The following is a 12,081-nucleotide window of genomic DNA, read 5'->3' on the forward strand; positions in this document are numbered from 1 at the left end:
GCCAGTTAAGCGTCCGACTTCGGCTCAGGTCACGATCTCGCGGTCCGTGAGTTCGAGCCCCGCGTCGGGCTCTGTGCCGACGGCTCAGAGCCTGGAGCCTGCTTCGTTTTCTGTGTCTCCCTCTCTCTCTCTCTGCCCCTCCCCTGCTCTCTCTCTCTCTCTCTCTCTCTCAAAAATAAACATTAGGAAAAAAAAAAAGTTTTCCAGCACTATTTCTATCTCTTATTCTAGTCCTTTGTCACTTTCTTGAGATGGTGTGAAGGGGTAGGGCTGATTTTTTTCCCCCAGGTGAAGGTGGGAGGAACTGAGCCCTAAGAAGGCCAAGTGACATGCCCAAGGGTGCCTGGGAAGATGGCAAATTGGTTCTGAGTCTGCTACCAGTCATTCAACAACAACAACCACGACAACAAAATGAGCTGAATGCCCATGTGTGCAGGCGCCCTTATGGCCCCGGGGATAAAGCCGTGAACACGACAAGCGCAAAGCTTAGCCTTCATGGGACAGACACTATAGTGGGTGGAGATAGAAAAAGTAAAGTCTGATTTCCAGCTTAGCACTCTGTCAGCACTGTTGTCAACATCCTCTCGAAAGGTTAAGGAGCTCTACTTAAGGGTCAAGATGGGCTCCTGACTGCTGTAGCCCTTCCCACTGCTTCCAGGCTTCGACGAGAAGCTGAACTGGAGGGAAATTCTGTCGTACGTACCGCCTATCATTGGGCCAGTCTAAATGAAGGGAGTTTGACACGCCGCCTCAGGTTCTCTCCAGACCTCTGTTCCCCAGGCTACTCTGATGACATCTAAAAAAGAAAAAAAAGGAGGGGGCGCCTGGGGGGCTCAGTCGGTTAAGTGAACAACTCTTGGTTTCGGCTCAGGTCATGATCTCACGGTTTCGGGAGTTCGAGCCCCGCGTCGGGATCTGTGCTGACAGCATGGAGCCTGCTGGGGATTCTCTCTCTCCCTCCCTCTCTCTGCCCCTCCCTCCTCTCTCTCTCTCTCTCCCTCTCTCTCAGATAAATAAACTTTAAAAAAATTCTTTAAAAGAGAAAAAGCAAAAGGCAGTGTGATGTTTGAAAAGCAATAGCAACAATAAAGCAAAACCCTGCTTGCTTAGCCCTCTGTAGGTCAGAGTAGTTCTAAAAATCTCTGATAAAAGGAGGAGACAGAGTGAACACTGGGGTAGGGAGGAGTACCCAACTCCATCCCAGGGGACCCGCAGGAAACAGGATTGGTAGGAAACTTTGGCCACACATGATTTGGGGAAAAGTAACCGGTAAAAGAGCCCAGCTCTTTTCTGATGGTTCTTGTGCCTCTTTGCTTGCCTTCTACAAGTGAGGATGTCATCTATGTATTAGAGAGGGGCTGTCCCGAGATCCTTGCCACTCCCTGGTAACTGAACTCCAGTCACTGGGGACTGTTTAACCAGGGCTGGGCCCCCATGTTCTGGTGCCGTGTTCAGAAAGAGCCGCTTCACATTTAAACGGCTGCTGTGTGACGATGGGTCCCCCACGACACGCAGGAGCTGCTCTCTAAAGCTAAGAACGGGGCCGGGCGGGGGGCAGGGGGAGCCTGGCCACCTTCAGCCCTTTAGATCCTCACCTGCACGTAGCTCCGCCCTTCCTCCCACTCAGAGGGGGCACACATGCCTTTCTGAGGGGAGAAATGCTGATCTGAGACCCTCCGATGCTGACTCACACGCGGGCTAACCCTGCTTTCCTGCTGACCTTGCCATGGCCCTGGGCTCTATCTGAACTGATAGCTGCCTTATCCCCGCCACCCCAAGTAACACTGAAACCATACGCTGCAAACTTCCTTCTCAGAGGTCCTTCTGTCCCGTTTACGTAGAAAGGCTGCACCCTGGATTGCCAACTGCCAGAGCATTTTACTCTCCCCTTTTGGAGACGGCGAAAGCTTTTTGGAGGGATGGGGCTTATTAGCTCCAAGACCTGAACGTAGTCCCCAACCTGCTCACAGCTGCAGCGGGCTGGAGGCTGAGCATTCGGAGGGGCCCCGGAGCATCTGGGCATCTTCTATCAGGTTGCCCTCCTGGTTTGTCAATGTGGGTGTTGGGTACAGGGCGCAGGGTTCAGGGGCGCGGGGGGCAGACTGGCAGGCCACCCTCCAGGCCACTCTGGTCTGGACTCCTCTTCTGACCTCTTCTCCCCAGTTAGAGTTAAGATCAGACTAAAGGAGTTCATAGTGGGGCCCTCATATGGATAGACGTGGAGAGCGTGAGAGCCATTAGGGGTTACAAACCTTTTATTTCCAAGTTCCTGAAGTCGCCAGATTGTCACTTGGCTTGAGAATGGTGTGATGTGAAGACTGGGGTATATCGGAAATTACTCCTCTCCATGGGGGTGTACAGGCTGCTGGGGCCTCCTAGGGAGAGGCGGGCCCCTCCTGAGTCCGATCCCTCAGCTCAGGCCTCGGCGATCGGTTCAGCTCAAGCACCCGCTGTCATCTAAGCCCTAAAATGAGTACCTCTTGCCTCGCAGGTGCCGGATCCTCATGGCTGCTCTAATTGTTTTTGTCTGTCTTCGAATCTTTATTCCAGAGATCCAGTTGTCAGCGGTATCCAGGGAGCCCTCCTCTTCCTCCTCCTCCTCCTGCCGCCTCTCTACCACCGCAGTTGCCGGTTGTTGCTAAGGTAGCCTCCATGGTAACATGCACATCCTGTTTACACCTCCATCTGGGCAAGCTGGTCTAAGCTAGGAACCTACCTACCCTGGACAACGGCTTCCATTACCACCTGGGGACACCAATCGTCGTGACACGTGGTCCGGCTTCCACTCGGCTCCCCCATCCCCTTCCTCCCCTCGCTGCCGAGCTTCATACACAAAAAAGGATCTGGGCTAGAGGCTGCTACCCTGAAGCTCACTGCACAGGATATAGCCCAACTATTTCCTACCCAGGCTCCCAGAGAAGCAAGAAGTAAGAAGTGAGGCAGAAGGGCAGGAGTTCCTGACCAGTTGAAGGGAAGCCACATTTTCTCTGGTTGAGGGGCTTGGTAACAGCAGGCAGAATGACGAACCCAACAGAACGTACCTTGCCGGCCAACTCGATGGTTGAGAGCCACGAGCGGGAGTTTGGCTGCACAGTAATGGACCTGCGGAAGCTCATGGAGCTACGTTCGACCGACGCAATCAACCAGATCAACGTCCACTACGGGGGTGTAACGAATCTCTGCAGTAGACTGAAAACCAACCCCGTGGAAGGTAAAAACCACACCAGGGGTGGGGAATCAGAGGAAGGTGGCTAGTGTTCAAAACTATGGTTTCCCGGCTTCTCGAGAGGGCAGTAAGAGACCTCGCTGGTGTATCTGGGTCGTTTGAGAAAAACATGGCCTCTGAAAGGAGGTGAGACCACGGAGAGCCATCTCTTTCCCAGTGATGGTGTTCGCTGACGGTCGGACTTTCTTCCCTTTTTCTGTGTCAATGTACAGAAAGGAGAGGATTTGGCTCTGCTTTACAAGTGTTTGTGTTAGAGACGCTTTTATCAGTAAGTGATCAAGTCTCTTATTCAATATCGGTCTTTGATTACAGAAGAACTTAACTACAGTTCTGCCCCACACCGATCTCACAGTGTAACTGGGGAGAACGGGCACAAAAAAAGTGACCCAGTGCATCCGCCCAACATGGCATCTCTCTATCGTGTAGAGTTAGAAATAGGGGGGGCAAATCACAGGGTAGTACCTACCGTACCTTATTCACTTTGCTTCGTGTCAGGGAATTATTGATGACTTTTTTCAACCCTGCCTGGCACACTTTAATATAGTTCTTCTTAATGTGCTTTTAAAAGAGAACGGAAAACCTGGCTTCGTGCTTGCCTGGCTCACTTCAGTTGCCCAATAAGCCATGGTAATATAAAATTTTGCCTCATCAGAATGGAGACAGAATCAAAGGAACCTTCCTTTCTCACTTATGCAGGGTTATAGCATCTGTGTTACGGGGTCTTACTTGGCCCCATCAGTGAGGCAGGACATGGCTGAGTAGCATTAGGTAAATCAAAAATCTTGTCCTTCAGAGCGCCTGGGTGGCTCAGTAAGTTGAGCATCCGACTGGTTGAGCATCCGACTTGGGCCCAGGTCGTGATCTCGCGGTTCCTGAGTTTGAGCCCCGTGTCGGGCTCTGTGCTGACAGCTTGGAGCCTGGAGCCTGCTTCGGATTCTGTGTCTCCCTCCCTCTCTGCCCCTCCCCCACTCGCAGTCTGTCTCTGTCTCTGTCTCTGTCTCCCTCTCTCTCAAAAATAAAAATAAATATTAAAAAAATATTAAGAAAAAAAAAAAAGATCTTGTCCTTCAGATGCCTTTAGCCTCTTGAAGTAGACTATTTCTCTAGCCTTCCTTGGAACCTACATCACATTTCTTGCCAAGTCTAAGAAGTTTTGACCCCCAGCCAGTGCTGTAAGTTTGGACTTGGACTTGGACAAGAGTCCAAGTCTCTCTTCCAGACTCTTTAGGATTGAGAGAGAGCAAGAGCGAACGAGCGAGAGATTTTTATCTAGATATCTGTACATTAACATGTCTTGTTTTCTTCGCAATCTGAGGGAGCTTCCTTCCGTGTTCTCTTGACTGCTAGAATCCAGTTTCCTACCTCGCATGAGTTCAAACACTAGCTCCCCCATTTACTGAGTATCATTGAACAGTTCACTTAACCGCCCTGAGTCTCTTCCTTCTTTGAAAATGATGTTAATACCTAGCCCATTCAGTTATCGGGATTAAAATATTGGGATTCCACGTACATATCATGTGCATCCAGCGCTCAAGCTTATGGTGGGTATTCAATTAATGAGCTATCTCAGATTAAAATGGAGCCCACATGTCTGAAGGTATCTGCCAGAGTATGAGTGCCCGTGGAGTGCGATGTATTATTTCCTCTGGAGAGGTTCCTGCTTGTATGACTGCAACCAATGGCCATTGCGTCCTTTCACCTCTGGATGTCAAAGAGATCTGGTTCACATGGCAGGGCTTGGTCGCTCTCCCACGGCTCAGTCTTTGCCCTCTAGCTAGAATCTAATGACTGCCCTTTGGGCACTGCTTCTTGTCAGCTAGATTTCTTTATTCTGCCACTTTTGTAGTAGTGTTGACCTTAAACAGAGGCTATTCGCATTCTATTTTCACTGAGCAATGCAGGCGTTTAGAGACACCCATCAGAATGCAGGCAGGATCTTCCTTTTTCCCCTTCCTATACCACTCTTGATGGCTTTGGCCAGTCGTTTCTCTCACAAAGCAAAGCTCAGGAGTCCAAATCAGTTGGAACCTGGGACGCTCCTGATAGAAAGATCCAGACTCTCCTCCCAGTTTTCCTAATCCATTTCTCATAGCTGCTACTGTCTCCTCCCTGATTCCCAGACAGCTTCGATTCCCAAAGGCCATCATATATGCCGCTTTAATCTCACCATCAGACAGCAAATGTTGTTGATGTAACTAATGCCCTTAGATTCCTCCCCACTCCTAGTTTCCGACCTGTGGTGGGAAGCCATGGCTTCTGATGGCAGGTGCCTCTGTTGCTACGGGCCCCGGCCATGCCCCAACGCCAGTCCCCCTACCAGTGGGGCGGCTGTCTGCCGCCATTCTCCTGCTTCCTTAGATCACAAGTCTGTATCCTGATTTGTTTCCGTGTAAGACTTAATCATAGGGCCGGTCCTGGAGCTGGGGAGGCAGGGAGTCCGAAAACAACTTTTCCATGAGTAATGTTTATTCCCCCGTGCCAACAATGACCTCCTCGCGTGTGCGAGGAATACGAGCATAGAAAAGGAAGCACAGAGGAGCTGTGACACAGAAGTCACTCCCCAGACAAAGGCGATGCTGAGCTGTTTCGTGCGGCAGGGCTGAGAAAAGAGCTTCACTCTCCAGGTGCCTCAAAGAGCTGATGCTGTAAAAAGCCAGCCTGGTCACAGGAGACCGCACTGAGGTGCCTGACAACCTACTGTAGTCCTGTCCCCTGTGGGAGGCCCCTGCAGACTAAGAAAAAAGAGGGGTGCCAGGGTGGCTCAGTCGGTTAAGCGTCCGACTTCGGCTCAGGTCGTGATCTCACGGTTCATGGGTTCAAGCCCCTCATTGGGCTCTGTGCTGACAGCTCAGAGCCTGGAGGCTGCTTCGGATTCTGTGTCTCCCTCTCTGCCCCTCCCCCACTTGCACTCAGCGTCTTTCTCTCTCTCTCTCAAAAATCAATAAACATTAAAAAAAAAAAAAAGAATAAAGAAATTCACCTGGTACTTGAATTCTGGTAGTTGGTAACCTGGTGAAGTAAGGCTGGGGAAATTGGTTCCTAGAGTATGACCCTTCCTTTTTATTATCTGTTGGGTTGATAGCATCACCTATATAGATCTGACAGATTTTTTTTTTTTTTAAACCATAGCTTTAAGGGGCCTTTGGAACTGGGAGTTTATAATATTTATGACACGAGCATGATTTTATTATACTGGATTTACACAATTCTCGAGGCAGGTGGGATTTAATTTTATTCATCCCCCTCCCCTCCTTCTAGGTCCAAAGGTTTAAATGCCTCCCCTAAGTTCTTACGACTGGGTAGAACAGAATAGACTATTCTTAGGCTAGAGCAGGAACACAGAGAGTCTCAGAAGCACAGGTAATTCAAAACTTTGCTCTGTGTTTCAATGCCTGATAGAATGTCTAATTGTGACCCAGTGCTAACATTAAACCGTGGCTTCTGCCCCGTCAGTGGGCGTGGCTAGTTGGGAGCATGGACTGCTGTACCTCTGATTGCCTGGGGAAGCTGAGGCCTGGCGGTGCTCGACGGCAGCTGCTAGCACTTGCGGAATGTTCCTGACAGAAAATGGCGGCATCTTCGCCCTGCATAGTTACTGGACAGCCACTAAGTTTGGGGAGTAAAAAGCAAGAGGGGAAAGAATCTGTTTTAAGACAGTCCCGCCTGAATTACCATCCTGGTTCATTAACGGCAACGTTTAGGGTAATATTTCCTGCCATGTTAAGATCTCTGGGGTTTAACTGTGTTCCTGTCCCCAAGCCTTCTGAGGTCAGTGGCGTGTCCCACCAAGCATCGTCCATTTTCCACGAGCTGGGACACGCTAGGATGGGCTCTTCCTCCATGTGCAGACTGAAATTTCCAGTAGCATTTTCTTTGTTTGCTTTTTTTATTTGAGAGGGAGAGCAACTTGGATAGAGGGGCAGAGAGAGAGAGACAGAGAGAGAGAGAGAGAGAGAGAGAGAATCTTAAGCAGACTCTGCAGTCAACACAGAGCCCCATGCGGGGCTTGATCTCACGACCCTGGGGTCATGACCTGAGCCGAAATCAAAAGTCGGACACTCAACCGACTGAGCCACCCAGGTGCCCTTCCGGTAGCATTTTCAATCTGGAAAAAAGCTGAGGACATGATAAATAATACATGCTTACCCACAACTCTACTATATTACTATTAATGCTTCTAACACTAGTATTATTTACATCGAAAGAGATGCAAGAAATCGAAGTGGATGAAGTCATATAAAAAGTTCTGGTGCTTCTCCCACGCTCCAGCAGATGGATGCGTGCCCCCTACTTAGAGGCCGCTGCTTTAGAGAATGTTAGCGTAGGGCTGGGGAGGGGTACAGAACCAGGGGAGTGGATATGAGATACAACGGACATAAGAGGAAGATGGTGACTGGCCTCTTTGATATCTTCCTCCCTGTCTTTAGGGCAGATCGCGTGTTTTCGGAGTACCTGCTTCTAGGGCACCTGAGTGGCCCAGTCGGCTAATTGGCCGACTCTTGGTGTCAGCTCAAGTCACGGTCTCACGGTTTGCGAGTCCGAGCCCCGTGTTGGGCTCTGCACTGACAGTGCAGGGCCTGCTGGGGATTCTCTCTCTCCCTCTCTCTCTGCCCCCTCCCTGCTCTCTCTGACTCCCCCCTCAAAATAAACTAAAAAAAAAAAAAAAAAAGACTACCTGTTCTTAGGAGCTCGTCAATTCCAGAAGAGAAGCATAGCCGAGCCACCTCTCTTTCCTCTGGCCCTCTGACCCACAGCCATCACCTTCAACTCTTGTCCAGACACTCAACCGACTGGCTACCAAAGAGGCCAGATAAGTGATCCTGAAAGCAATGCACGTGGGCACGGCTGCAGAGGCTGACAGTCTGGCCCTCTCTGCCCATCGTGCTTCGGGGACACCTATTAGCGCTACTTTAAGATGTGAGAGAGGGGGCGCCTGGGTGGCTCAGTCGGTTGAGCGTCCGACTTCAGCTCAGGTCACGATCTCACGGTCCGTGAGTTCGAGCCCCGTGTCGGGCTCTGGGCTGATGGCTCAGAGCCTGGAGCCTGCTTCCGATTCTGTGTCTCCCTCTCTCTCTGCCCCTCCCCCGTTCATGCTCTGTCTCTCTCTGTCTCAAAAATAAATAAACATTAAAAAAAAAAAATTTAATAAAAAAAAAAAAGATGTGAGAGAGACTCAAGCCGGAAGAACATCTTGGAGGGAAGGGAAGAGAAGGTGGGCAGGCCAGCGCAAACAGCCAGAAAGCAGCTATGCTGTGATGTGAGAAGCTGAGGCAAGTCTAGTAACTTCTTCAAAGAAATACGGAGTACTTTACGGAGGGGTGGGAAAGGTTTCCAGCAAACCCCAGGGGAAGCAGTCTCAACAGCTGGAATGAGGAAGATAGGTGATTGAGAAAGAGAGTGAAAGCGCCCTCCCGGAGCCTCCCCCCCTCCACCCCCTGCAGGGGATTCCATGTTGCATCCTGGGAGTCCCCTGTGTGATTTGTGCACCCAGGGCTGAGTGAGGCCAACAGTGCGTGACAGCTTTGGACCTTCCCTCCCCAGCCCAACCCCAGGCTCTGTGAATTCTTTTCTGTTCAGCCCCTCCTTGCCCAGAGCTGAGCTTCTGGGATGGCTGGCATAATGCTGCCAGGCAGGGGACAGGGCAGTCTTGATGGGGAGAGGGGATGAGTCTTCCTGAGCCTGAGAACCACCCCCTCCCCCCACTGCTTTGCCCCCGCTTCCAGGCCGGGAACCCTTTGTGCCACATTCCTTTCGCAGCTCAGCAGAAAAGCTTGCAAGTTCTGTTTCGTTCTGGACCTTCTTGTTGCCTTGCATGGAACATCAGCTAGGGGCGGGGGGAGAGAGATAGCACTCCCTCCTGGGCCGAGGCAGATGTCGCATCCACCCTTGGAAGTAGGGCTTTCACTCTTTTTATTTAGCTCTGACGTGTGAGCACCGGGGAGCGTGACACTGGAGGGAAGCACACGCGTGCGGTGTGGGAGCAGGTGGCCGAGCAGAGGGCTGCGGAGGGCAGACCAGGGAGCTTTCTTGCTCTGCGCCAGCTTTGGGGTGTTCAGAAAAGGCGTGGAGAGGAGGGCCAGACGCTGCTGACGCTGCCGGGCTGTGTGCACTAAGCATCAGGAAGGGGCCATTCTTCCCCAAGTCCGGCATCCTCTTGCGGTGACCCTGAGGCGATGGCTTTATCTCTAGGGTCTGGAAGTCCAGCAGCCAGAGAGCACATCTCCGAGCTGTGGGTGTGCTAAGCTAGAGATGCTGAGGTCGTGGCATTTGCCGAAAGCCTGCGGTCCCTGTGCTGATGTCAAGCTCCCCCTCCCCTCAGCCCCCCCAACACAAGGTTTTTAAGGTAGGGCTTGAAAGGTATTCTGCTGCCTGTTCTCCTGTACCAAAGAGGGCTGCCTTCCACCCCACCCAGGGCAACCTGTCCCTGGTAATATGTGTGTGGGAGATGAGTCTGCTTCTCCTTGGCAAGGTGTCATAACTCAGCCAGCTGGGAAGTCCCTCGTGATGTCTGACCCAGCCCCACCCTTTCTGGGGCTGAGCTGGTTCTCGTGAGGGGTGCCACTGCCGATAGCGCTTGGCGTCCCAGGGAGGCTGGCCCTGGCCCTTCCCTGCTGGAGCCAGGCCACTGAGGGCCGGGCTGCCGCCTCTCCTCCCAAGCCCTGGTTCCCCGCACAGACCCACAGCAGACACAGATTTTCCACTGCTGCATATTCCGTCTCCTGCCAGCCTGGGCAGGGGCCATGAAACTCCCCAACACGGGGTAGGGGCGATGACTTCAGAGCCTGACATTCTTTGTCGCCTCTCCCAGCTCATGTGTTCAGTCTGGTTCTTAGAGCCAAAAGCACTCCTGATTTGGGTGGGGCTTTCTCTCTCCCATGTTCTTGGGGACAAAGATTCCTCTCTCTCTCTCTCTCTCTTTTTTTTTTTGATGTATTTCTAAGGGAAATCCTTTTCCTGTGTTTCCAGCATTCTCTCCCTGCCAAGCTTCTCTCCAGGAAGCTGCATATTTGAGAAGCCACTGCAGAGATCAGGGTCTAATACCCTGTCCTCGGCTAGACAAGGATTTATGCGAAGTTACCTCTGTGGAGAGCAGGGCCTGAGAGCCTCTGGGGGCAGGAAGAATGGAATGAAAAGCCCAAAATTGGGGATTGGCTGAGCTCCCAGGCCCGCAGGCTTTCCCGTGCCCTGCCACAAGTCGGAGTGAGGATTCCCAAGGCTACTTTGCTAACAGTCCCCACAGGCCCCTCCCTGCCTCAGGGCACACTGGGAACTGGGACGGCCACTTGACTTCTTAAGATAGCTACTGCAACAGCTTAGGGTGACTTAAGGTGGAGCAGAGAGATGAGAGAAAATGGCAAACAGGAAGTTCGTGTGTGACTTCGAGGCCATCGAGGCAAGAGCAAGGCCTGACCTTTCTGTTTTCCGTAATGTGTGTCGTTTGGTTTGCTTGGATCCAAAAAAGGCCATAATGAACCTTGTATCGAGTGCGAGATTCATAGGTTGGACTCTGATAGACCTGGTGGCACCATCCCTGAGGACAGGAAGGAGACACTAACTCGGCCCGGTTGTAAACCGTGGGATCAGGGCTGATTGGCGTAGAGGCGCAGAGGAAAGCGGCACGCGGGCCACCAGCCATGGGACCCAGGGGATGCCGGGTGGTTTCCAGGAGGTGGGAGCTTCGGGCCCAAACCTGGGAAGTCCCGGGCCAAGCGGGACCAGTTAGTCACCCTGGAACGAAGCCGCTTCCACACCCCAGCCCCCTCTGCGTGTAGGTGGGCGTGCAGCTGCTTCCTGGGGAGTGGAATAGACTGTGTCGCGTACGAGCCCGAGTAGTTACATAACCTCTCCAGGCCTCAGTCTGCTGATATGTAAAATGGGGTTAACAGTAACTGTCTCATAGGGGTTTGCGGCATCTGAACGAGAAGGCACCAATGTGCCTGGTGAAGCATCTGGCACCTAGTAATCACTTAAACGTTAGCAACCTGATTTATTACTCATCCATTCAGTTCATTCAGCACATTTGTATGCGTACAATGCTGGGCACTGTTGTAGACCTAAGGAACAAAGACAAAGCTCCCGCCCTCGTGGAGCGGGGCGGGGTGGACGGACATAATGAATACATCATATAACATATTAGGGGAGAAGACCTGTGGAAGGAAACAGTGACACAGGATAAGGGGATCGAGAGTGCGGGAGCGGAGAAGCCATGTTATTAAATCAGTGAGGTCAGGGTCGGTGTACAAACACCGGAAAGAGGTAAGAGAATGAGCTAGTGAACAGCAAGCTGAGCCAAGGAGGAGCTACTGCAGGGCTGAAATAGAAGCTTCTCGAACGCGTTCAGGGCACGGCAGGAAGGCTCGCTGGGCAAGGAGCAAATAGTAGGAGTTGAGGGGTGGGAGGCGGGGGGCTCTTGAGGGGCCTTACAGGCCATCATAAAGGCCCCGGTGCCCGCTTTCACTCCAGGTAAAAGCCACCAGTAGGTGAGTGCCAGGGGTTGGGTTTGAAAAAGATCGTTCTGGCTACTGTGTTGGGAGGAGACGGGGCACAGGACAGCAGGGGTGGGAGCAAGGTTACCAGTTAGAGGACAGTCGTCATCACCCAGGCAAGAGAGGGTGCCAGCTCACACCAGGATGGTGACAGTGGAAAGTGAGAAGGGAATAGACCTTGGGTATATTTTGAAGATAAAGCTGCCAGGATGTGCTGGCTGAATGGATAGAGCACGAGAGAGAGAGGGAGGTCACAGGGTATTAATCTGAGAACAGAGAGGGCAGGATGACCTCAGATGGGTGCTTTCAGCTAGATTGTTGTTGCTGCTGTGGCTTTGGCCTCCGTTGGGGTCTTGGGATGTCCCTTAA

The 12,081-nt window shown here is 51.9% G+C and overlaps 1 protein-coding gene and 1 long non-coding RNA gene across 10 annotated transcripts in view; one reads left to right on the forward strand and one right to left on the reverse strand.

Moving 5' to 3' along the window:
- Nucleotides 1-12,081, forward strand: part of ATP2B4 (ATPase plasma membrane Ca2+ transporting 4) — a 98,368-nt gene that overhangs the window by 43,871 nt on the left and 42,416 nt on the right. For all 9 annotated transcript variants that reach the window (XM_058701352.1, XM_058701353.1, XM_058701359.1 and 6 more), the window contains exon 2: nt 2,551-3,211. In XM_058701352.1, coding sequence (XP_058557335.1) covers nt 3,019-3,211 — 193 coding nt within the window. In that variant the 5' untranslated portion in view covers nt 2,551-3,018. The remainder of the gene's footprint in view (nt 1-2,550; nt 3,212-12,081) is intronic.
- Nucleotides 480-2,553, reverse strand: LOC131496124 (uncharacterized). The gene is made up of 2 exons (XR_009254327.1): nt 2,253-2,553; nt 480-796 (listed from the first exon to the last, which is right to left on the reverse strand). It is a non-coding gene; the product is annotated as an uncharacterized LOC131496124 (long non-coding RNA).

Source organism: Neofelis nebulosa, chromosome 15, assembly GCF_028018385.1.
Source record: "Neofelis nebulosa isolate mNeoNeb1 chromosome 15, mNeoNeb1.pri, whole genome shotgun sequence".
Taxonomy (NCBI): Eukaryota; Metazoa; Chordata; class Mammalia; order Carnivora; family Felidae; genus Neofelis; species Neofelis nebulosa.